The following is a 27,627-nucleotide window of genomic DNA, read 5'->3' on the forward strand; positions in this document are numbered from 1 at the left end:
CAGTGTAGAAAAAATTGCTCCAGCATCACATGGACTTCTGCTGTTGTCCTTCCTTAGGCTTTTCAAAAGTTGGAAGGTATGCAAAATACATATTAAAGGGGTTGTCTGGCGGGATTACATTTTTCATATATGAGGCAGAACTGGTTAATGGCTAAAATAAAAAAAATAAAAAAAAGCATGACCTTACCAATCCCCCCACCATCCCGATTCTTATGGGTCTCCACTGCCTGGTTCAGGCTTGACACACAGGAAATGGCAGGAGATGGCCACTAAGCCAATGCCTGGCTGCGGCAGGTGAACGCTGTGGCTACTGATTGAATGTTTGGCATCTTCTGCTATTTTGTTTGTATCAAGCCTGGACCAGGATGTGGAGACCAGTGGAGAGTCGGTAAGCTCTGGAACAACAGTGGAAGGGGATCATTCTGCTTCTTATCTAGAAAAATGTATCCCCAGAGACATTCCTTATAGATACAGCAGGAATGACTAAAAACTAGTGCACTAAAAATATTCTCAAAATCAAGAGGAGGCCTACAGAAGTGGTGTGGTACCCAAAGCCCCAAGAATACAGAGGATCTGTCACTTATGTAGTGAAGCCAAAAACAGACTACAGACTATAGGTCCTATAGGTTAGTTTATAGGAAAATCTGGCCTAGTAGCTTATGTTATGGAAATACCTAAGCAGAAGGTTTGTTCCTTCTAGACATTTTGCTGTAGAAGCTGTTATGGGGGAAATCTAAAATGACACAGTGACAATTCATATGATAAATGGTTGGCTTGAGTCCACTATAGTGACTCTCTGCTCAAAGAGTGGTAGCGGGGGGACTCCCTCTATAACATCCATATGCCCATATAAGCCACATGATTCATGATACAACCCAATTACGAAAAATATATAATAGATTACACCTGCTGGGATTTAATATACTGTGTACAGGATCTGGGATGCTTCAGTAACCACGAGCTATAGCTCAGAGCTTCAGAGACATTGGTGTAGACCACTTTGCTGATGACCCATGCTGACTCCTGAGTTGTGAACCACCGAGGACAGAACTTTAGATGAGAAAACAACGGGCCAGATTTATCATTCCTCTGACAGCTCACTCCACTTTAACATATGGCTAAAGTCAGTTTTAGCCAAGTCAGATTTATGATCGGCCCTTTATGACTGTAATAAATGTGGTTTGACGGTAGCAGTTTATCCGTCAGTAAGCAGCTTTACAAAAGTCGCTCATCTTTACGAAAAAGTCGCACGTTTTTATGAAAAAGTCGCATGTTCTATTAAAAAGTCTCATAAGATAAGCATGGTCCTCACTGGAGTGAAATTGGGACTTTTTTGCGACTTTTTTGCGACTTTTTTAAATAGTCCCAATAGTAAATCTGTCTAGAGATTCATTTACATAAGAAAACACGCCCACTTTCAGAAAACTGGCGAGCATAGTGCAGAGCAGAAAAAAGTCGCAAATTTGTGCGCAGTTTTAGCGTTTGGGACTTTTTTGGGACTTTTTCACTCCATTATTCTGACTTGAGCTAATGATAAATCTGGCCCAACATGTTCTCCGTCCTCTCTAACCACTGATGGCTTCAGGCTAGAAAATTTCATGTTTCGCGGAAAATAAGAAGGAAGCTGCTCGGCCGTTATTAAAAGATGTGTCAGAAGTTATAATAGAAATGTGCATCCGTAATCCCCACCTCTTCCTCGAATGCATCACCAAATTACCACACTTGTGCTGCTGCCAACTCTGCGGTGCGTACAGAGATAGTAAAATCAATTTGAGTTCCTGCTCGAACTCTCCTGGGCAAGCGCTAAAGTGTGTTTTTATTTCCTGCTCTTCCCTCAGCTCCTGGCTTCTCTTCTGTCATATTTCATTCTGCAGTAGCTCTGCATTGGAGCCGAGAGGATTGAATGTCGCACAGCTGGCATCCTCTGTAAGATCACGGTTAACCTTTCTGCTCTCTCCATGCCGACATAGCGCAGCTAAAGGGGGAAACGTTGGGTGACGGAGGACAATCGTCTCTTTTTATAAGGATCAATACTGCAAAAGTAAAGGACCTTATAAACCTGAACGAGCTACAGACCTAAAATAGTCAGAGATGTTGGGTCAAGGGGTGAACGGTTTAGTATGTGTAGTTCCCAGAAGAGTGACGGTAAGTAGTGTTGATCGAGCGGGTGCTCTGGCCAAACACATCGGTATGCTTGTGTGCTCTAACGAGCACAGTGGAAGTCAATGGGAGAACCCTAGGCAACCCCTGCTCGGAAGAGAAGAGGGTGTCTGGTTCACAAAAAAAGGTTAGAAATTGATGGAAACCCCATCAAAATGGTTTGGAAACAGCATTAAGAGGATAGCTGGATGCATCTTGGACTCCTATTATCTATGACATACAATAGACAACCACACAAAGGCTATATGCCAAAAGCCAGGTATGTGCAAACCAACAATCTATCCATGAGACAGATAACAGCCAGCATACCTTACAATGGCAGCCTTGTGCACAATGAGACATTCCAAACCAGCTTTCATCTGACTTGAGAGCCAGTAAGCCTCAAAGTTACTTCACATCTGTTGGATGGCTTGAGTGGACCTGCACACCTAGATCAATATCATTAGGGTGACAAAAAGTTTTCTGATTGTCCTAACATAATATTAAATAACCTTTCTATACAGTTTTGGCATGTAAAAACTCATTTGCATAAACATGGGCATATGGGAAAGGCATGCAAATTAGCAGAATCTGCCTTGTTTTTCAGCTGAAAAACCATTTGCATAGAAAATTTGCGATCTACACTACTCATGAACAACGCCATCTATTGGTTTCATAGTCTTATGACAAGAGTAATAGTCTTGTCATAAGACTATGAAACCAATAGATGGCTCTGTTCATGAGTCATGAACTGCGCCATCTATTGGTTTAATAGTCTTATGACAAGACTATTAGTGTAGCCTTTTGCATGGAGTAGTTCATGAAACCAATAGATGGTGCTGTTCATGAGTAGTGTAGATCCCACATTTTCCATGCAAATGGTTTTTTAGCTGAAAAACAAGGCAGATTCTTCTCATTTGCATGTCTTTCCCATATGCTCATGTTTATGCAAATGAGTTTTTACATGACAAAACTGTATAGAGAGGTTATTGAATTTTATGTTAGGACAATCAGAAAACTTTTTGTCACCCTAATGATATTGATCTAGGTGTGCAGGTCCATCCAAGCCATCCAACAGATGTGAAGTAACTTGGTTTTATGCTCGGGTCTCCCATTGACTTTCATTGCATTAAATTGTACCCGAGCACCTGCAGTATTCGGCTGAGCACTCGGATGTCGCGAGCATAGCGATGTTCGAGCCTAACAGCAGTTCGGCCGACCATGCTCGCTCAACACTAACGGAAAGGCTACCTGCACATGGTGCGGATTACGCACAGTCTTTCTGGGCGGATTCTCGTGCTGAAAAGCTTAGGGTACTTTCACATTTGCGTTGTTGGATTCCAGCAGGCAGTTCCGTCGCCGAAACTGCCTGCCGGATCCGGAAATCCGGATGCAAACGGATAGCATTTGTACACTGATCCGGATACGTCTCACAAATGCATTGCAATACCGGATCCGTCTCTCTGGTGTCATCCGGAAAAAACGGATCCGGTATTAATTTTTTTCATATATTTATTTTTTTCGCATTTTTAAAAGTCTGCGCATGCGCAGACTGGAAAACCAGATCAGTTTTTCCAGAACACTTAATGCATTTCAATGGAAAATAATGCCAGATCCGGCATTCCGGCAAGTGTTCCGGAATTTGGGACGGAGAAAATACCGCAGCATGCTGTAGTATTTTCTCCGGCCAAATACCGTAAGAGTGACTGAATTGAAGAAATCCTGATGCATACTGAACGGATTGCTCTCCATTCTGAATGTATTAGGATAAAACTGATGCATTTTTCCCAGTATTGAGCCCCTAGGACGGAACTCAATACCGGAAAACTTTAACGCTAGTGTGAAAGTACCCTTAGAGCAGAGAGAGAGCAGAATGTAGAGTAGAGTGTATTGAAGTGTTGTAGGAGGAAAACAAGTGTATGGAGGAGAGAAACAGGCATCATCCACCATGTAGTCTGCTATTTCTACCCCTTGGTCATGGCCAGGCTAAGGGAGTACAACGAACATTTATCTACAGCAGCAAAGCACAAGAAGACCATAAGTCTATGTCTAAATGAAGCAAGCCTAGCGAGGGTTAAGGCTGAATCCAGCCTATGGACTTCACAAGCACAAGTGCCTGAGAGCAACTTTAGGAGTGCCGGGACACAAATGTATAATTGATGCGCAGAATTGTCCTTATTCACTAGAAGCCTTCCGGGATATAGTGGAAACCTAAAAACCTGAATCCTTCAGAAGAGGATCCTGAAAAAAGATATATATATATTAATGTACATATATATATATACATGCATACCAGAGTACTATAGTTTGGACTTAGAGTAATTGCAGAAGTCTTGCCTGTAAAGCAGGGGTGCACAACCTTTTTTGGTCTGAGGGCCGCATTGTCACATTGCTCTATTTCAAGGTACACAGGCCGATGTAAAGTGACTGGGGAGGAATGATCGCCATCACAGTCATTCCTCCTTCATTTAGTAACATTGACTATCAGTAGCACATCCCTGATCACACAGAGAGATGTGCGGCACGATTATACCGCCAGTTATCATGAGTGAGTGTCCCTATGAAGACGTGTTTCCAATAATTGACCTGAATATCTCGCTGCTGGCCCTGGAAAAATACTAACAGTTTTGTAGTCGGGTACAAATTGATAGAAGTCCGGGCCAGCAATACCATATTGTGGCACATTATACCGCCCCACAGTTCATCACACAATACTGCCCCCATGAGCACAAAATACATCCCCAAAAACTCTCACTGGCTGGCCGTGAGGAGGGCCCAGGCAGCCCCCTGGGAAGTTACCCTGTGAGATCTATGGCTAATCCACTCTGGCTTAAAGGAATTTCCCAGTAAAAATGAATTTTTAACATGTTCTTGCAGCATGGCCCCTTAAACCGAAGAGTTATACTTACCTGCTCCCGGCACTGATTACACCTGTCAGTACATGGCCATGGTCACATTTACCTCTGCAGCCAATCACTGGCTTCAGCGGTGATGTGGCCACAAGCAGCGTGTCACTGCTGCAGCCAGTCATTGACTGGAGTGGTGTATGTGACCATGGTCATGCACGGACAGGTGTAAAAGTGCAGGAACCGGAAGATGGAGGCAGCGGGGGCAGGGCGGCATGGAGCAGGGAGACAGCGGGGGCAGGGCGGAATGGAGCAGGTAAGTATGCATCTTCTGGTTCAGGGGACACGCTGAAGGAACTTGTTCATAAATAAGTGATTTTCCTCACTGCAGAGGCAGTGCTCCCTGGTTATTACCGCCTCCTGCCAGTTACAGGCGCCCTGCAATAACCAGTAAGCACTTTCTCTTACTAGTAGGGGAAAGCGATTATTGGTTAACACTTTAATAACCAGGCCTGAAAAGACACTTTTTTTGTGTTTTTGTGCACCTGGTGGTTCGAACGGTTGTAACTTTTTTTATGTGTTGGGACTACCAAAATAATTTTTGCAACAATTTCTCACTTGACAGATAGGGACTTATAATTTTTTTTTTGTTTTACTGCACAAAACATTTTTAAAAAGTATTTTTTTTGTTCAAACTATAGCTCCTTATTCTTTAAATATGCAAACTGACACCAAAATAAATTATTATAATTAGTTCCCTATTTTGTGTCGGTCGTTTTGTTATATTTACCATATATGTATAGTTAGTTTCACATGAATGGGGCGATAATGGCAGCGGTTTTGGTTGGTGTGGGTGTTTTTTCTTTTATGTATTCTATTATTTTTCATCTTTTTTAACTTAATTTTTTATATATTTCTGCTACAAATAATATCCCCCAAGAGGTCATAAAAAGACCTTTGGGGGACACTGACACTTTTTGTGAATTTTTCACTATTTATTTTTTATTTATTACTTTTATTTGTATTTTAATAATATTTTATTGTATTCTTTTTTTTATACTTGGTTTATTACTTATTATTTAAATATATTTTTGCCACATAATATTTCCCCCAAGAGGTCACAAAAAGACTGTTGAGGGACAATGAACACTCTACTATTTTGCACTTTTTTTTCTTTTTTTTGTATTTTATTATTTTTTTCTTTTTCATTTTCTATATATTTTTTTAAAATATATTTTTGCCACATAATGACAAGGGATCATAAAAAGACTGTTAGGGGGCAGTGAACACTCTTTTACTTAGCAATTTTTCCTTTTTATTTTATTCCTTTTATTTGTATTGTATTTTTTTTATAATTTTCTATTTTTTTGCCACATCATATTTTATTTTATTTTTTCTTTTATTTGTGATTTATTATATATATTTTTTTTTTTTAAACTTATTTAATATATTTTTTCCACATAATTTGTCCCCAAGAGGTCACTGAAAGACCTTTGGGGACACAGACTTTTTTTTTGCACTATTTCCACTGTAACTGGGGCATCCAAAGGAGCCCCAGTTACAGGGGAAACCAGCCTGCGGTGGGGGCATTGTACACAGGCATAGCTGATCAGGTCTCCTAACCCTGCAGCTCAGCGCTCCTCTGCCCCCAAGCCGGGTGCACCTTACATAGCGCTCACCTGTGTGAGGAGAGGGCAGAAGCGCTGATAAACTGCTTCTGCCTTCTCCTCGGCTCCCCCGCTGTCACTGACAGCCGACGACCCGTCCTGCTCCTGCTACAGTGCAGGGGCAGGAGCTGTAATGATTCATTGCGCAGCGCTGCGGGCAGAAACACAGCTGATTTTAAGATCAGCTGTGTTTCTGTCCAGGAGGACGGGGGCCGCAAATCTTGGCTCTGGGGGCCGCATGCGGCCCGCAGGTTGTGCACCCCTTCTGTAAAGTGTCAGCCTTAAAGAGAACTCCCTAACTGACAATTGCCTAAACCTGATAAAAGGAATAATATTGAACCTATTTCTGAGTCATCACTCATGCCCTACAAATAAACTGTATCTGTACTGACTACCTGAAGACAATTGATTCAGTAAATGTTAAACTGTTTGATTACAACCGACCCCTTATCATTTCTACTACTACTCTCAACATTTGCACCTTACGGTGCTGGCGTCATGAACACAGGGTCCCAGCTACCAAAGCACCTAAAACATCGGCATGCTCAACCTGCGGCCCTCCAGCTGTTGTAAAACTACAACTCCCACAATGCCCTGCTGTAGGCTGCTAGCTGTAGGCTGTTCAGGCATGCTGGGAGTTGTAGTTTTGCAACAGCTGGAGGGCCGCAGGTTGAGCATGCCTGGATACCATCAAGGGCACCTCAACTTCCATCTGGCTGGTGTTCCTTGCAATAGAGAGGATTTAGTGCTGTCTTCCCATCCACTTCACTGCCAGCCCAGGGAGGGTCTGCTAACCGTGAGTAAATGAACTACTACCCCCATTGGCCCACCGGGAGCCTCAAGTGTTTCCCCTGCGGTCCGGCTAGCTGCCCAAGCACAGGCAGTCTATTGTGGGGATAGGGACTTTACCGCAACGCTACATTACAGGCCACAGCTCTGTTCACACTACCATCATGGTCTGTGATGGATCCATTTTTAAAGGGATCCCAATAAATCTTGACAGACCCTACTGACTTTTAATAAGATCCATCAGGTTTCAAATATGGTTTGCAGTCAATGTCTGGTGTCAGTCCAGATACGTCCCTGGACGTCACTCCGGTCATCACATGGTACGTCACATGATCTTTTACCATGGTGATTCACCATGGTAAAAGATCATGTGACGTACCATGTGATGACCAGAGTGACGTCATCCCAGGTCCTTAAACTATAGTTAATGCTCTCCACAGGTCCTATACAGTAAAAGAGTCAGACGGAGATGCCCGGCATCGCGAGCAAGTGGATTAAGGTGAGTTAAATGATTTTTTATTTTTTTTAACCCCCTCCAGCCCTGTTTTACTTAGCATTCTGTATTCAGAATGCTATTATTTTCCCTTATAACCATGTTATAAGGGAAAATAATACTATTTACAGAACACCGATCCCAAGCCCGAACTTCTGTGAAGAAGTTCGGGTTTGGGTACCAAACACGCGCGATTTTTCTCACGCGAGTGCAAAACGCATTACAATGTTTTGCACTCGCGCGGAAAAATCGCGGGTGTTCCCGCAACGCACCCGGACATTTTTCCGCAACGCCCGTGTGAAAGAGGCCTAAGTGTGATCTCCCCCGTCTTATCTGTTCTGTGAGCTCAGCAGCTGAAAACAAACATAGTGGGAAGTAAAGGTGGACTTACATGGCCCGATTTTCAGGCAGATTATCGGGAATGACCGTTCCTGTGACAATCTGCCCATCTAAATGTGCCGCCAATCACCCAATGAATGAGCAAAACGCTCGTTTATCGGGTGATCCTGTCGTTCGTGCAGGCACATCAATCATCGTTTCTGGGCAGCAGATCGTGTGGTCTAAACAGCGATTTGCTGCTCAGAAACAATTATTCTGTATAGGGACGAGACATCGCAATAGTCATCCGTGATGATGTAACAACGCCCATCCAGCGTGTTGACATGGTGACGTCACTGCACGCAAGAACTGGCGCGTTTTCTTCAGTCAAGATGGTCGCAACGGCCTCTCCGCGATCAAATGGATGAGGTGTGGGTATATATATTTTTGTATTAACCCCTGATTAACCCCCTGATAGGCTGAATGTGACTCTCAGATGCCACGATCAGCGTCTAACACAGCATCTGAGAGGTTAAATGATAGGGGGTGACGCGGTGACCCATTCCCCGTCATTACACCCGCTCCATACAATGGAATGCGACTCATGACTAAGTAATTCGTAACAAATTGAATTTCTTGTTGAAGTTCAGAGAAGCAGCCGAATCAAATTTTTTAAAACTTCGCTCATCTCTAATCACGAGAGATGGTAGAGAGAGGGAGTCCCGAGTGCCCTATTTGAATGGAATGACAATCACGTTTTACTGCTCCATTCATTCTCTATGACAGAGATAGCCAGGTACAGCATTCAACTATCTCTACCAGTCCCATAGAGGATGAGGTCCTAGCTGGTAGACTTCTGGTAATCTCTGCAGATAGGTCATAACTTGTTATGGTTGGACAACTCTTTTAAGGGAATTTTACTCTACAGAATGAGCCTTCTTCTACATCTAGAAAACTTCACATCATTGTACACTTTGGGTTTACAAGGACATCAGGGACAGGATCCTGGATGACTTCATTCAGGATACAGTGTCCATGTTCAAATGGATAGATTGGAAACTTTACAAATTTCATTCAGCAGTTTCACCTTCTCTCTGGAGAATGCTAGGTGACAATCAATATGGCCACAATAAATCCTGTAGGGCAGTGGTGCCCACCTATTGTCTTGTGACCCCAAATTTTGTGAGACCATATGCCCCACCAGCTACAATAAGATGGTCACACGTGCACATTGCTGCTCCATTCATTCTCTAGGGGAGTGACAATGCTGTAATCAATTTGGATGGTACAGCAAGTATTATTTTGAGTATGAACCTCTTATATCCTAATTGTTACAAAAATATTTATCTGCAAGTTCTGGAAATGTAATATTTTGTATTTCCTTCTTTTTTTTTGAACAATAGATTTTTTATTCAGTTTTAGAATAGGTTACAAGTACAAATTGAGGTAATACAAGAAAGAAGGGTATTGGCTGCTAAATTACTACAATTTATAACTACTGTTTCCATGTAATTGTTGCACAGGGTGGGCCAATTATATGGATACACCTTAATAAAATGGGAATGGTTGGTGATATTAACTTCCTGTTTATGGCACATTAGTATATGTGAGGGGGGAAACTTTTCAAGATGGGTGGTGACCATGGCGGCCATTTTGAAGTCGGCCATTTTGAATCCAACTTTTGTTTTTCAATAGGAAGAGGGTCATGTGACACATCAAACTTATTGGGAATTTCACAAGAAAAACAATGGTGTGCTTGGTTTTAACGTAACTATTCTTTCATGAGTTTTTTACAAGTTTCTGACCACTTATAAAATGTGCTCAATGTGCTGCCCATTGTGTTGGATTGTCAATGCAACCCTCTTCTCCCACTCTTCACACACTGATAGCAACACCGCAGGAGAAATGCTAGCACAGGCTTCCAGTATCCGTAGTTTGAGGTGCTGCACATCTCGTATCTTCACAGCATAGACGATTGCCTTCAGATGATACGAGATGTGCAGCACCTGAAACTACGGATACTGGAAGCCTGTGCTAGCATTTCTCCTGCGGTGTTGCTATCAGTGTGTGAAGAGTGGGAGAAGAGGGTTGCATTGACAATCCAACACAATGGGCAGCACATTGAACACATTTTATAAGTGGTCAGAAACTTGTAAATAACTCATGAAAGAATAAAGTTACGTTAAAACCAAGCACACTATTGTTTTTCTTGTGAAATTCCTAATTGATGTGTCACATGACCCTCTTCCTATTGAAAAAACAAAAGTTGGATTCAAAATGGCCGACTTCAAAATGGCCGCCATGGTCACCACCCATGTTGAAAAGTTTCCCCCCTCACATATACTAATGTGCCACAAACAGGAAGTTAATATCACCAACCATTCCCATTTTATTAAGGTGTATCCATATAAATGGCCCACCCTGTAGTTTACTTCTATTCATGATTGTCATAATGATTGTATTTCCACGTGTACTGTTATATACTTTCTCTCAGTCTCCTGCCATTTAGGACTCAAGAATGCCTATGCTAGGACTTGTACACTTGGCGTAGTCAAGCTTGGTACAAGCCAGAGGTGACATAATATGCCAACCCAATTTCAGAGCTTTTCGGATTCCATATGGAGGCTCCATCTGATCCCATGCACCACCACTATTTTTAGGCAACAATGCCACCATAATATGGTGAACCGCATATGGGTCTTAAAAAACATATAAAAAAGGTGGGATAAAATGTTGACCATCTTGACAAAAGAAGATGGCTGAAGACCTTTCTATTGGAGATATCTTGATTTACAGTGGAAATTGTAGACTCAAGAAACTTATCACTTTATCTGTAGATTGTATTTGTAATCTATGATTTCTTCCCTTTCCCACATCAATGGACATTTTACATATCACTGTATGAGAGAAGCTCTATAACACCTGACATTTATATTGTACGGCTTTATGGCCCTCTGACATTTTCACTTGAAGCTCGTGATAGAACTCATCATCAGTATTGTTCATTGCCCCCTGTTTTTCTCTCTTACGAGGATATCCGGTACTATAAAACTCCCACAAAGAGACATACTTACACTCAGCAGTAGGTATTTATTCTCTTTAATAGCACCGATGCAGCCCAGGAAACCCACGATCATCACGATGGTTCCTGTAGCTATCAACAAGTTGGCAGCAGACAGTGAAGGGAAAGAGGCGGAGAGCGTGGCAAAGTTCCCCTGTGTGACGGCCAACCAGATACCGACTCCAAGGATCCCACATCCTCCAAGCTGCCAAGACACAAGAGAGGAACATGATGAAGAACACGCTTTGTAGGAAAGAACATCCAGAAAAAGACTCACAGTCATGGCACAACCGCTCTGTGCTTAATCATTTATAAAGGCTGAGTAATTTCATCAATAGAGCTTCTTTGGTTTCGAGAGAAAAAACAGTGAAGTGTTGTTTTCTGAACCGAGTACAATGCTGCAAAGGAAACTTGTTACTCCCGGGATACTGAAAAAGTACTTGTTACAAAGAGAAGCACAGTGACCAGCATTATTACATGACTACTTTCTGAGGTTTTTACAGCTGTCTACTAAAAGGGGATCCATATCGAACTGTTCAAATAAATACTGAGGGGGGATTTCAGACAACACCAGGGAGGGGTGATGGCTACATGAAGGCAAAACTTACGTTTTAGAGTGTGACTAGGGGCATACACAGACCTTATAGGGCCGCATAACCAAACTTAATATGGGCCCGCAACCCAGTCTCCAACCTGGTACACAAAGCCCAATGCAACTGATTCATGAGCAATTTCCAAATATTTTAGGAAGAGATTTAAATTAAAAATTATAATAAAAAATTGCTCTAAGCCTCTCCCACTTTATCTGACTTCTATGTCGGAGAAAGTGGAACAGGTGCTTCCTAAATAAGGAGCTGATTTTGAACACCATATTTCTCAATGAACGTACACCAGACAGCTGTCATAAATACATTGATAAATCCCCCCATAAAGATCTAAATCACTGTATCCTTTCACATGATATACTACAAAACTTGATGCCTGCAGCCACCACTAGGGGGAGCTCAGCACATAGGAATTTATACAGTTCCCACTGAGTGCAATGGAAGCAGTAATAATCGCTTTGCACTGAGTGTCCACAAGTGGCAGCTACATGAAAATACAGTATCTTCATGATGGGAACAGAGGAAAGCATCCAGGGTTGCCCCCCTCTCCCATGGCCCCGTAGCAGTCATGTGGTCTGTCTGAGTGGAAGGTACGTCACTGAGTGTGACATAAAAAAAAGATGAGCAGAATAACTTCAGCAGAAGCCATCATGTTGCTGAACAGCCATTTTATCTCTTTGAGAAAACATATTTTTAGTTCAAAACACAAAAGAAGCATTCAGGCACTGCAGAAATGAGTTTGTTATTTGACACATGATAATATCACAATTATACTGTATGTGTGGTGCTGCCATAGGGCTACAGGTTACACTGTCAGAGGAATACTAGAAGAGACTGAAAGTGTAAGATATGCCAGAAATCTGTTGTACACTGTGGCAGGAAAGTGCGGTAAAAGATATGCGGCAAATTTATTACAAGCTATAGGCATATTTTATACCCAACTTGGCAGTTTAGGAAAAAGTCACGGCTAAAAGCCATCAGAAATTGTCCCATATTTACTAAAGGGGTACGCCACTTTTTGGCAAAAAAAAAAAAAAACGGACTAGAGAGCTGTCTATGGACTCGGGAATATGACACAATAGATGACCGTCGCCAATCTCCTCAAGGCCACAATGAACATGGCAGGTAATGATATGGGGCACAACCTTTCTCCCCTCTACAAATTTTCTGCAGGAGGTTTTAAGATCATTCCGTTACACATGAATTTTGACAAGCCATTGCTGTGAAAGTCACACTACTCATTGAAGGGTGAAATCCACCGTTGAAATCACCAGCATCCTTTGACATGTTGTGGATTTGAAGTCCGCAACGTAGGTCAATTACTGCTGCTAGTGGTTGATATTTGGTGAAATCATATCCACTTTGCTGCAGATTTTCCACTCACAGATCCACGATGGAAAATCTGCCGCGTATCCACCAACTGTGAACATCTTTGAATGCATCTCTGTTTCATTTCTGAATTTTATACTAAAATGAAAATGCTCATCTGGTGAAAGATACCTTTAAATCAGGATTAGACTAGACCACCGAATGATCTTCCCTGTGCCCAGGATCCAATGTCAGATTGTCCCACCAGAGTACCAGAGGATCCTCCACTGGGCCAGGGTCTGATACCATAATGGGCCCTAAAGGTCCAGGAGAAAAAAAAGGAACATTTAACTGCCTTTGGAGCCAATCTCCTGTGATTCAAAACCCACACCAAAGGAGTGCCTTCACACGCAGCAGTTTTGTCGCAGAACTTTGCCCAATTCACCTGGATGGGTCTCGCCACCCAAACAACCCCATTTAGATGAATGGAACGGATTTTCAGTCTCAGAAATTTCTGCAATAAAATATTCTGCGTGTGAAGGCTCCCTAAGCTTTTATGATTATATAGGGTTTAAGCCTCAAGAATTTCCTCTGGTGGGCTTCAGGAACCCCAGTCCGACACTGCCGGGATCTGACATGCCACCTGGCCCCAGTTACAATAAGCTCCAGACTACCCCACCTGGTGGTACCTTCACATCTACAAAATCCCTGAAGAAAATATTTGCAGTGAATCTGCAGCAAAAATATGCATGTGTTACAAGTGGCTTTCTCATGGACCTTGCTGCGGATTCAGCCTATGCGTTACAAAGATGGAAATCTGCAGCCTATATGTCACGTGTGAACATATCCTGAAGCAGATCGGGTATCCCATGATGTGGTATCCTCCTTCTTTCTTACTGATATTAGTCTATGGTCACTGTAGATGTGTGCTCTGTCCTCGCATCCTGATATATTATGTATCTATATACCTCAGGATAATAAATTATGTGCTTACACAAACCATTTATCCGCTTCAAATAGAAACGCTGAGATACAGATACAGCTGACGAGAAGAAGAGCAGCTAATTGCAAGCAGTAAACACCCAGCGCATTAGTGTAATCCCTTGGGTTTCCTTCCAAGAGGACATGGTCACTTTCTGCATCTAATGCCAGGATTTCATTTTAAGATTTTCATGAATAGGATTATCAACAAATCTGAGATATAAATCGACTACAGCGAGACAGAGCAATGAAGACAAAGCAGAGAAAAAGATGCATCTCACCACTATAGACAGAGATGTGCCATACACCTGGGACATAAAGGATGACAATTGAGGATCAGTTTGGAAGCCATTAATACATCTTGAAAAAAGCAAAAAGTGTTACTTAAAGAGAACCCATGTCCTCTTCTGACTTGTCTATGCTTTCCTGACTTTATCAAAGCTGCAAAAAGGGACGATTATTGGCTTTTGGGCCAAGGGTGTCAGTATTTCTGACACTGCGCAGTTTGTGAACTCTCTGCGTGCTGCTGTGGAACTGGACCTCTGCAGATTGGTAGGGGATTGCCTTCTCCGATGAGTCACGTTTTATGCTTCATAGAACTGATGAACTATGGCGTGTCAGAAGACAAACATCAGAGAACAAACACCTGCAACCACTGCTGGAAGAACACAAGCTGGTGGGAGCAGCGTTATGGTCTGAAGAATGATTTTGTGGCATTCTCTGGGTCCACTAATTCATGTGGAAGGCACTCTCACCTGATTTGGTAATAAATCCATCCTTGCAGATCACGTACACCCATACAAGCTGACTGTCTTCCCTGGGGTGTGTGAGATCTTTCAGCAAGACATTGCGACATGTCACATTGCTAAAAATGTCTGACATTGGTTGAAAAAGCAAGACTTCCAAGTACTACCCGGGCCACCTAACTAACCTAGACTTTAACACAATTGAGCATCCACGCCCCTCCAGCAGCTCTGGGATGCACTGCGGTCAGCATGGCTCCAGATACCTGTGATAACTTACCAGGACCTTACTGAGTCACCAGATGGGCTAGCTTTCTCTCCCAATGCACATCAATGAGGCATGGCACCCATAACCCTGTCACCATTTCATCACATTTACTTCTCTAGACCATTGTGGAATGTATTATCCACTGCATACCAGGGACACTCCACAGACCCATTAACTTTAAGTACTGACTGTTCACTTGCTGCCTAATATATTGCTATTGTCACAAGATAATCAATGCTATTGTTACAAACGTGCATACGGACAATGGTTGTGCAACCACTGTGCCAAGTAACCGATATGACGTTGGGCCAGACCCTAAGGACGTTACTGTGGCACCTCCTTGGTATTGACCCTTTAACCACTGTACAGGTAAGTGGACTTCGCTGTGGGATTTTGACCAGACCACTACCTCCTAAGATGGCCCCCGGTGTACTTGGCAGCTATAAATACTGAGCTCAGGAACACTACTGCAAAGCACCAGAGACACAGGCATGGCACCAATTCAGAACCAGGCAGACTACAGACAAATCCAAGACAAACACGAATTCCAGGTATGAGACAAAAAATGGAGTGCTGGGAGACTGACAGACTACAGGAACCCAGACATACAAGCTTTTAGAATGGACTTCAAGAAATAGACAGCAGTGGTCAAGACATCCCGACACAAGTAAGCACAAAACGCTACAGGACACAGTGGTTACAGGAATACGGAGAAAAGCGGAATACACAAACAGAAAAGCTTCATAGAGACTCTAGCAGAACACATACAATGGCTAGGAGAAAAGGTCAGGACTCAGAAATGGACAATCCAGACACAAACTAGAGATATAAACTCCAACACAGGGCAAAGACAGACTCCAAACAGATCAAAGCAAGACAAGACAGGACATGACATGAAATACAAGGAAATGGCTCAACCAGGGCAGGTCATAGCACTCAAGAGACATCCATCAAAACGGACAAAGAACTATATAGCAGACTTAAGGCTTATTCACACGACCGTGTGAAGCCCGTGCCTGTGCTGTTGACTGCAAATTGCGGTCTGCAATGCACGGGCACCGTCCATAGGGCAGCCGCATGAGGATCGCAGACCCATTCACTTGAATGGGTCCGCGATCCGTCCGTTCCGCAAAAAGATAGAACTTGCTCTATCTTTTTGCGGTGCGGAGGCACGGAATGCGGTCCGCAATACGGCAACGGGCAGACACACACACAGCAAAGGAAAGATTAACCCTCACAATACAGAACTGAGGAGGAGTACAAGCACATTGTACTCAATTCATACAACACCCACACCAAGAAATGGCACTAAATTGCTCCCACAAACAGCTGACGCTGGCGCGGATGGTACAATGGTACAGGTAAATCACTGATGTAACAGCTATTCACCAGGTTTTATGTTATACAGTTGCAAGAAAAAGTATGTGAACCCTTTGGACTGATATGACTTTCTGCACAAATTGGTCATAAAATGTGATCTGATCTTCATCTAAGTCACAACAATAGACAATCACAGTCTGCGGAAACTAATGAAACACAAGGAATTAAATGTTACCATGTTTTTATTGAACACACCATGTAAACATTCACAGTGCAGGTGGAAACATATGTTAACCCCTAGACTAATGACATCTCCAAGAGCTAATTGGAGTGAGGTGTCAGCCAACTGGAGTCCAATCAATGAGATGAGATTGGAGGTGTTGGTTGCAGCTGTCCCTGCCCTATAAAAAACACACACCAGTTCTGGGTTTGCTTTTCACAAGAAGCATTGCCTGATGTGAATGATGCCTCGCACAAAAGATCTCTCAGAAGACCTACGATTAAGAATTGTTGACTTGCATAAAGCTGGAAAGGGTTATAAAAGTATCTCCAAAAACCTTGCTGTTCATCAGTCCACGGTAATACAAATTGTCTATAAATGGAGAAAGTTCAGCACTGCCGCTACTCTCCCTAGGAGTGGCCATCCTGTAAAGATGACTGCAAGAGCACAGCGCAGACTGCTCAATGAGGTGAAGAAGAATCCTAGAGTGTCAGCTAAAGACTTACAAAAGTCTCTGGCATATGCTAACGTCACTGTTAGCGAATCTACGATATGTAAAACACTAAACAAGTATGGATTTCATGGGAGGATACCACAGAGGAAGCCACTGCTGTCCAAAAAAAACATTGCTGCACGTTTACAGTTTGCACAAGAGCACCTGGATGTTCCCCAGCATTACTGGCAAAATATTCTGTGGACAGATGAAACCAAAGTTGAGTTGTTTGGAAGAAACACACAACACTATGTGTGGAGAAAAAGAGGCACAGCACACCAACATCAAAACCTCATCCCAACTGTGAAGTATGGTGGTGGGGGCATCATGGTTTGGGGCTGCTTTGCTGCGTCAGGGCCTGGACGGATTGCTATCATCGAAGGAAAAATGAATTCCCAAGTTTATCAAGACATTTTGCAGGAGAACTTAAGGCCATCTGTCCACCAGCTGAAGCTCAACAGAAGATAGGTGTTGCAACAGGACAACGACCCAAAGCATAGAAGTAAATCAACAACAGAATGGCTTAAACAGAAGAAAATACGCCTTCTGGAGTGGCCCAGTCAGAGTCCTGACCTCAACCCGATTGAGATGCTGTGGCATGACCTCAAGAAAGTGATTCACACCAGACATCCCAAGAATATTGCTGAACTGAAACAGTTCTGTAAAGAGGAATGGTCAAGAATTACTCCTGACCGTTGTGCACGTCTGATCTGCAACTACAGGAAACTTTGGTTGAAGTTATTGCTGCCAAAGGAGGTTCAGCCAGTTATTAAATCCAAGGGTTCACATACTTTTTCCACCTGCACTGTGAATGTTTACATGGTGTGTTCAATAAAAACATGGTAACATTTAATTCTTTGTGTGTTATTAGTTTAACCACTTCCCATCTGGGCCCTTTGCCCCCTTCCTGACCAGGCCAAATTTTGCAAAACTGACATCTCTCACTTTATGTGGTAATAACTTTGGAACGCCTTTATTTATCCAAGTCATTCAGAGATTGTTTTCTCGTGACACATTGTACTTCATGATAGTCATAAATTTGAGTCAAAATATTTCACCTTTATTTATGAAAAAATCCCAAATTTACCCAAAAATTTGAAAAATTCGCAATTTTCTAAATTTCAATTTCTCTGCTTTTAAAACAGAAAGTGATACCTCATAAAATATTTATTATTTAACATTCCCCATATGTCTACTTTATGTTGGCATCATTTTGGAAATGTCATTTTATTTTTTTAGGACGTTAGAAGGCTTAGAAGTTTAGAAGGAATTCTTCAAATTTTTAAGAAAATTGCCAAAATCCACTTTATAAGGACCAGTTCAGGTCTGAAGTCACTTTGTGGGGCCTACATAGTGGATACCCCCATAAATGACCCCATTGTAGAAACTACACCCCTCAAGGTATTCAAAACCGATTTTACAAACTTTGTTAACCCTTTAGGCGTTCCACAAGAATTAAAGGAAAATGGAGATCAAATTTTTAAATTTCACTTTTTTGGCAGATTTTCCATTTTAATAAAATTTTTTCTTTAACACATCGATGGTTAACAGCCAAACAAAACTCAATATTTATTACCCAGATTCTGCGGTTTACAGAAACACCCCACATGTGGTCATAAACTGCTGTATGGGCACACGGCAGGGCGCAGAAGAAAAGGAACTCCACATGGTTTTTAGATGCCATGTCCCATTTGAAGCCCCCTGATGCACCCTTACAGTAGAAACTCCCAAGAAGTGACCCCATTTTGGAAACTAGGGGATAAGGTGCCAGTTTTATTAGTACTATTTTTGGGTACATATGATTTTTTGATCATTCATTATAACACTTTATGGGGCAAGGTGACCAAAAAATTGGTTGTTTTAGCACAGTTTCTATTTATTTATTTTTACAGCGTTCACCTGAGGGGTTCAGTCAAGTGACATTTTTATAGAGCAGATTGTTACGGACGTGGCGATACCTAATATGTATACTTTTTCTCATTTATTAAAGTTTTACACAATAATAGCATTTTTGAAACAAAAAAATTATGTTTTAATGTGTCCATGTTCCGAGAGCTATAGTTTTTTTATTTTTTGAGAGATTTTCTTATGTAGGGGCTCATTTTTTGCGGGATGAGGTGACGGTTTTATTGGTACTATTTTGTGGGACATACGCATTTTTGATCACTTGGTGTTGCACCTTTTGTGATGCAAGGTGACAAAAATTGCTTGTTTTGACACAGTTTTTTTTTGTTTGTTTTTTACGGTGTTCACCCGAGGGGTTAGGTCATGTGATACTTTTATAGAGCTGGTTTTTACGGACGCGGCGATACCTAATATGTCTATTTTATTTTATTTTTTCTATTTTTTTTATTTTTTCAACCCTTTATTTATTTATTTATTTATTTTTTACACTTTTCGTCCCCCATAAGGTCATACAAGACCTCTGGGGGACATTTGCTTCACTTTTTCTTTTTTTTTTCACTGTTGATTTCTCCTGTAACTGGGGCTGACATAGTAGCCCCAGTTACAGGACAAATACACCCCTATAGAGGCTGTACAGCAGCAATCCAGATACGTCTGGATTCTGTCCGTACTTCCCAACCCGAAAGCAAGTTTAATGGAATCCAGCCGTGTGAATGTGGCCTTGTAGTCAATGCTTCTATGGAACTGGAAATAGAACTTTAATGGAAATAGAAACTCGAGACAAGCAAATTTCCCAAAGTTTCAGATCCGAGTTGGTCAGAATAAATTCAGTCCAAATCACTGCCCTGAAAAGTCATGTATGATGCTCTGAGGTCTCCTAGGACTCGATCCAACCCATTTCAAGAGCTCTAATGCCAAGATATCATTAGTAATTTCATAGTGATAGCTACATATATGGATATGGCAGATGGTAGTTGGCGGTAACAAACAGCCTGCTTATTAACACACTGCACTGTCTGATTTTTTTTTAAGAAAAAAGAAAACTGCCCAAAAATTATCCCTTTTTGGTAGAAGATACCTTCTCCTCTGTCTTCTGCCATGTAAAACAGCAGCTGGCGACTTAGCGGGACATATCCTGATTTGTTAGAATCAAAGATTGTGAGAAATTTGCAACAAATTCAGTTCTCTCATCTCTGATGGAAACCTAAGCAGCCTTCACCGGTAGAACCATAAAACGTCAAATAATTTCCTGAGTATTTTGCCTTTTAAAATTGTGCTCTGCCTTTCTATTTTTCATGGATTGTAAACCACCTGACAACACAGAGAAGCATCACATTGTCATATTATTAGTCCTATAACCAGGCAAGCAGATAATCAAATCTGAAAAAAATACAAATCATTAAATGAAGATGACAGCCTGATGATACAAATATTGAACACATGGCACATAATTAAATAAAATTGAGATGAAAATGAAATCAACTCAGTGAATAACAGCGAGTCGTAAAATGTACTGATGTGCAAAAAAACAAAACAACTGCAAGTGCAATAATTCTATGTGGTCAGCGCTATAGGCAATTCAAATCCTTAGCTATTATTAGTGACCACAGCTTAAAGGGGTTATCAAGGAATTGATAATGAAGACTTATCCTCAGGATCGGGCCGGTTCTGAGTCCCAGCACCCCTGCCGATCAGCTCCAGGCAGCTTTCCAAGCAACAGCGCCATACATTGTATAGTGGCAGTGCTTGGTATTGCAGCTCAGCCCCTTTGACTTGATTGGGGCTGAGCTTAAACAAGGTCCTGTGCACGATGTATGGTGATGTCACATGGCCTAGGAAGAGACGGCGACCTCTTCTAACAGCTGATCATTGATCTGATACTGATGACCTATCAAGAGGATAAGTCATTAATATAAATTCCCGGATAACCCCTTTAAGGCCTCATGCACATGACTGTATCCGATATGCAGTCTGCAATTTGTGGATCTGCAACATATGGTTGCAGTCCTTGTCATGTCTGCATTTCTTGCCAACCCCTTGACTTCAATGGGTCCACGGTCTGCATTTTGCGGCCAAATATAGGACATGATCCATGTGCTTTCCACATCTTTATGTCCGTTTCACAAAAAGATAGAATATGTCCGCAAATTGCTCACCATGGATCTACTGAAAATAAAATGTGGACGGCACATGGACCGTATCTGTATTTTACCGATCCGTGATTTGCGGACCACAAAATGGATACAGTCGTGTGCATGGGGCCTATAAGGGGTTTTGCAGGATCCTGATATTGATGACCTATCCTCTGGACAGATCGTGAATATCCACGACACTCAGCACCCCCACTATAAGCTGTACCCTGCAGCCTCCGATACTGGAACTAGCACTGTGAATGGAACAGGAAGCACAGCGCCACGCAAAGTTTAGTGGTAATGTCGCATTACTGCAGCTCCGCTTCCATTCACTTCAGTGGGGCTGAGCGCAATACCAAGCACAGCCGCTATACAATGTACGGCGCTGTTCTTGGTAAGCTGTAAGAAAGCCGCGGTGCTCAAAGGAGCGATGGTACCTTCTCAAACAGCTGATCAGCGGGGGTCCCCCACCGATCAGATACTAATGACCCATCCTGAGGATAGGTCATCAGTATCAAAATCTCGTAAAACCGCTTTAACTACACTGATGCACCTCCTGCCTCATCAGAGATATACAAGTCAGGTGCATAAATATTGGGACATCGACACAATTGTAACATTTTTGGCTCTATACTCCACCACAATGGATTTGAAATAAAACAAACAAGATGTGCTTTAACTGCAGACTGTCAGCTTTAATTTGAGGGTATTTACATCCAAATCAGGTGAACGGTGTAGGAATTACAACAGTTTGCATATTTGCCTCCCACTTGTTAACCCCTTAAGGACTTGGCCATTTTTTGCAAATCTGACCAGTGTCACTTTAAGTGCTGATAACTTTAAAACACTTTGACTTATCCAGGCCGTTCTGAGATTGTTTTTTCGTCACATATTGTACTTCATGACACTGCTAAAATTGGGTCAAAAAAGTTAATTTTTTTGCATAAAAAAATACCATATTTACCAAAAAATTTGAAAAATTTGCAAATTTCAAAGTTTCAGTTTCTCTACTTCTGTAATACATAGTAATACCCCCAAAAATTTTGATGACTTTACATTCCCCATATGTCTACTTCATGTTTGTAGCATTTTGGGATTGATATTTTATTTTTTGGGGATGTTATAAGGCTTAGAAGTTTAGAAGCAAATCTTGAAATTTTTCAGAAATTTACAAAAACCAAATTTTTAGGGACCACTACAGGTCTGAAGTCACTTTGCGAGGCTTACATAATAGAAACCGCCCAAAAATGACCCCATTCTATAAACTACACTCCTCAAGGTATTCAAAACTGATTTTACAAGCTTCGTTAACCCTTTAGGTATTGCACAAGAGTTATTGGCAAATGGGGATGAAATTTGAGAATTTCATTTTTTTGCCTAATTTTCCATTTTAACCCATTTTTTCCACAAACAAAGCAAGGGTTAACAGCTAAACAAGACTGTATCTTTATTGCCCTGACTCTGCCGTTTACAGAAACACCCCATATGTGGTCGTAAACTACTGTGCGGCCACACAGCGGGGCGTAGAGGGAAAGGTGTGCCGTTTGGTTTCTGGAAGGCTGATTTTGCTGGACTGTTTTTTTGACACCATGTCCCATTTGAAGCCCCCCTGATGCACCCCTAGAGTAGAAACTCCATAAAAGTGACCCCATCTAAGAAACTACACCCCTCAAGGTATTCAAAACTGATTTTACAAACTTTGTTAACCCTTTAGGTGTTGCACAAGAGTTATTGGCAAATGGGGATGAAATTTGAGAATTTCATTTTTTTGCCTAATTTTCCATTTTAACCCATTTTTTCCACTAACAAAGCAAGGGTTAACAGCCAAACAAGACTGTATCTTTATTGCCCTGACTCTGCCGTTTACAGAAACACCCCATATGTGGCCGTAAACTACTGTACGGCCACACAGCGGGGCGTAGAGTGAAAGGTGCGCCGTATGGTTTTTGGAAGCCAGATTTTGCTGGACTGTTTTTTTGACACCATGTCCCATTTGAAGCCCCCCTGATGCACCCCTAGAGTAGAAACTCCATAAAAGTGACCCCATCTAAGAAACTACACCCCTCAAGGTATTCAAAACTGATTTTACAAACTTTGTTAACCCTTTAGGTGTTGCACAAGATTTAATGGAAAATAGAGATACAATTTCATAATTTCACTTTTTTGGCAGATTTTCAATTTTTATATTTTTTTTCCAGTAACAAAGCAAGGGTTAACAGCCAAACAAAACTCATTATTTATGGCCCTGATTCTGTAGTTTACAGAAACACCTAATATGTGTTCGTAAACCTCTGTACGGGCACACAGCAGGGCGCAGAAGGAAAGGAATGCCATATGGTTTTTGGAAGGCAGGTTTTGCTGGACTGGTTTTTTTGACACCATGTCCCATTTGAAGCCCCCCTGATGCACCCCTAGAGTAGAAACTCCAAAAAAGTGACCCCATTTTAGAAAGTACGGAATAAGGTGGCAGCTTTGTTGGTACTAGTTTAGGGTACATATGATTTTTGGTTGCTCTATATTACACTTTTTGTGCGGCAAGGTAACAAGAAATAGCTTTTTTGGCACGTTTTTTTTTTTTTGTTATTTACAACATTCATCTGACAGGTTAGATCATGTGGTAATTTTATAGAGCAGGTTGTCACGGAGGCGGCGATACCTAATATGTATATCTTTTTTTTATTTATGTAAGTTTTATACAATAACTTCATTTTTAAAACCAAAAAAAGTTTTAGTGTCTCCATAGTCTAAGAGCCATAGTTTTTTTCAGTTTTTGGGCGAGTAGGGTCTCATTTTTTGCGGGATGAGATGACGGTTTAATTGGCACTATTTTGGGGTGCATATGACTTTTTGATCGCTTGTTATTACACTTTTTGTGACGTAAGATGACAAAAAATGGCTTTTTTTACACCGTTTTTATTTTTTACGGTGGTCACCTGAGGGGTTAGATCATGTGATATTCTTATAGAGCCGGTCGATACGGACGCGGCGATACCTAATATGTATACTTTATTTTTATTTATGTAAGTTTTACACAATGATTTCATTTTTGAAACAAAAAAAATCATGTTTTAGTGTTTCCATAGTCTGAGAGCCATAGTTTTTTCAGTTTTTGGGCGATTATCTTGGGTAAGGTATGATTTTTGCGGGATGAGATGACGGTTTTATTGGTACTATTTTGGCGTACATGTGACTTTTTTGATCACTTTTATTACCTTTTTTGGGAAGTAAGGTGGGCAAAATTTAAATTTTCTCATAGTTTTTATTTTTTTATTTTTATGGTGTTCACTGTGCGGGGAAAGTAACATGACCGTTTTATAGATCAGGTCGTTACGGACGCGGCGATACCTAATATGTGTAGTGTATTTTATTTTTTTCATTTTTATTCAGTGATGAATGTTTTTTTTTTATCTTAACTTTTTTCACTTTTTTTAACTTTTTTTTTGACCCAGACCCACTTGGTTCTGGAAGATCCAGTGGGTCTGATGTCTGTATAATACAGTACAGTACAATATATATTGTTCTGTACTGTATTTTACTTACACTGAACAGATCTATGCTTTCAGCATAGATCTGTTCAGCACCATGGACAGCAGGACGCCTGAGCAGGCGTCCTGTTGCCATGGGAACCCTCCCCGTCTGCTCAGAACTTCGCAGACGGGGAAGGGTAAGCACAGGGCAGAGGGGGGCTCTCTCCCTCTCCATCGGGGGGCTGCAAAGGCACAGCAGCCCCCCGATGGAGAGGGAGGGAGCTCCCTGACCGACGACAGTTAACTTTTTCCATACAGCGGTCCGTACGGACCGCGGTATGGAAAGGGTTAAACGGCTGACATCTGCACAGATGTCAGCCGTTTATACCAGGGTGCCAGCAATGTGCTGGCACCCTGGTATAACCACTAGAAGCCAACGATCATTCATGGGGAGGCGGGCGGGGGATCGCGATCCCGCCTGCCGCACCGCCCGCCTCCCGCACCGCCCCCACCGCATGCGACACCCCCCCCGCACCACCCGCCGGCATAAAATCGTGCAGGGGTGCAGGGGGGGGTGAAAAATATTGATTATAGGCACTCAAAAGTTTCTGATCCCCGCGGTCAGGGACCGCGGGCATCAGAAACTGCAAAAAGCGCAGCAAACCGCAGGTCTGAATTGACCTGCGGTTTGCTGCGATCGCCGACACGGGGGGGTCACATGACCCCCCCTGGCGTTGTCACAGGATGCCGGCTGAAGGATTTCAGCCGAAATCCCGTTCCGTTTAACCCCTCGGGCGCCGGAATACTGATTTCAAGTTAGGACGTACCGGTACGCCCTGAGTCCTTAAGGACTCGGGAAATAGGGCGTACCGATACGCCCTGCGTCCTTAAGGGGTTAAGGGACCAAAAGTAATGGGACAATTGGCTTCTCAGCTGTTCCATGGTCAGGTGTGTGTTATTCCCTCATTATCCCAATTACAATGAGCAGATAAAAGGTCCAGAGTTCATTACAAGTGTGCTATTTGCATTTGGAACCTGTTGCTGTCAACTCTCAAAATGAGATCCAAAGAGCTGTCACCATCAGTGAAGCAAGCCATCATTAGGCTGAAAAAACAAAACAAACCCATAAGAGAGATAGCAAAAACATTAGGCGTGGCCAAAACAACTGTTTGGAACATTCTTAAAAAGAAGGAACGCACCGGTGAGCTCAGCAACACCAAAAGACCCGGAAGACCACGGAAAACAACTGTGGTGGATGACCGAAGACTTCTTTCCCTGGTGAAGAAAACACCCTTCACAACAGTTGGCCAGATCAAGAACACTCTCCAGGAGGTAGGTGTATGTGTGTCAAAGAGAAGACTTCCCCAGAGTGAATACAGAGGGTTCACCACAAGATGTAAACCATTGGTGAGCCTCAAAAACAGGAAGACCAGATTAGAGTTTGCAAAACGACAGCTAAAAAAGCCTTCACAGTTCTGGAACAACATCCTATGGACAGATGAGACCAAGATCAACTTGTACCAGAGTGTTGGGAAGAGAAGAGTATGGAGAAGGAAAGGAACTGCTCATGATCCTAAGCATACCACCTCATCAGTGAAGCATGGTGGTGGTAGTGTCATGGTGTGGGCATGTATGGCTGCCAATGGAACTGGTTCTCTTGTATTAATTGATGTTGTGACGGCTGACAAAAGCAGCAGGATGAATTCTGAAGTGTTTCGGGCAATATTATCTGCTCATATTCAGCCAAATGCTTCAGAACTCATTGGACGGCGCTTCACAGTGCAGATGGACAATGACCCAAGGCATAGTGCAAAAGCAGCCAAAGAGTTTTTTAAGGGAAAGAAGTGGAATGTTCTGCAATGGCCAAGTCAATCACCTGACCTGAATCTGATTGATCATGCATTTCACTTGCAGTAGAGGCCTGGCAGAGCATCACCAGGGATGAAACCCAGCGTCTGGTGATGTCTATGCGTTCCAGACTTCAGGCTGTAATTGACTGCAAAGGATTTGCAACCAAGTATTAAAAAGTGAAAGTTTGAGTATGATTATTATTCTGTCCCATTACTTTTGGTCCCTTAACAAGTGGGAGACACATATGCAAACTGTTGTAATTCCTACACCGTTCACCTGATGTAAATACCCTCAAACTAAAGCTGACAGTCTACAAAATTACTTTCTAAAATCTGGGCTACTACTAGAATATGGTTGAGGGTAAAGGGTTCACTTATATTCACACCTCTTTGGCATAATGCACATCTACAGATTCTAGATGGTATTGCAACGGATACATTTTGGCAAAAGAATAGGATTCTCTACATTTCACAAGTAGTCAAGGATAGAGAGATTAAGTCGTTCACAGAGTTATCACATAATGTAGAAAGCCTCTCTTGGTTTAGGTATTTGCAGCTGCTGTCGGCACTATCTAGTTTGGATGATAAATTAATACTGGGTATAGATAGTTCCTGTTTTTTAAATGATTGGACAGGGATGACACCCCTAAGAATTAAAGGGATTCTGTCATCAGAATTTAGGCCTATAACCTAAACATATGGCGAGGTCCCTACTAATACACAGAATCCAAAAGTGACCTTATCAAATGCGCCTGTGGCTCTATAATCATATAAAACAGGTTTATATAACCTGTCACTCACGTCAAAATGTGTCCAAGGGGACGTCTCAGAAGGCGCGCTGGGCACTGAAAGGAGATGGCTGCAGCCGGGCACCCTGCATCGTGAGACGTCCCCTTGGACACATTTTGACGCTCTGGTGATGCTCTGCCAGGCCTCTACTGCAAGTGAAATGCATGCTCAATCGGATTCAGGTCAGGGGATTGACCTGGCCATTGCATAACATTCCACTTCTTTCCCTTAAA

At 42.2% G+C, this 27,627-nt stretch overlaps 1 protein-coding gene across 4 annotated transcripts in view; it reads right to left on the reverse strand.

Moving 5' to 3' along the window:
* Positions 1 to 27,627, reverse strand: part of TSPAN4 (tetraspanin 4) — a 594,748-nt gene that overhangs the window by 64,306 nt on the left and 502,815 nt on the right. For all 4 annotated transcript variants that reach the window (XM_040410434.1, XM_040410435.1, XM_040410436.1 and 1 more), the window contains one exon: positions 11,327 to 11,518. In XM_040410434.1, coding sequence (XP_040266368.1) covers positions 11,327 to 11,518 — 192 coding nt within the window. The remainder of the gene's footprint in view (positions 1 to 11,326; positions 11,519 to 27,627) is intronic.

Source organism: Bufo bufo, chromosome 10 (genome assembly GCF_905171765.1).
Source record: "Bufo bufo chromosome 10, aBufBuf1.1, whole genome shotgun sequence".
NCBI lineage: Eukaryota > Metazoa > Chordata > Amphibia > Anura > Bufonidae > Bufo > Bufo bufo.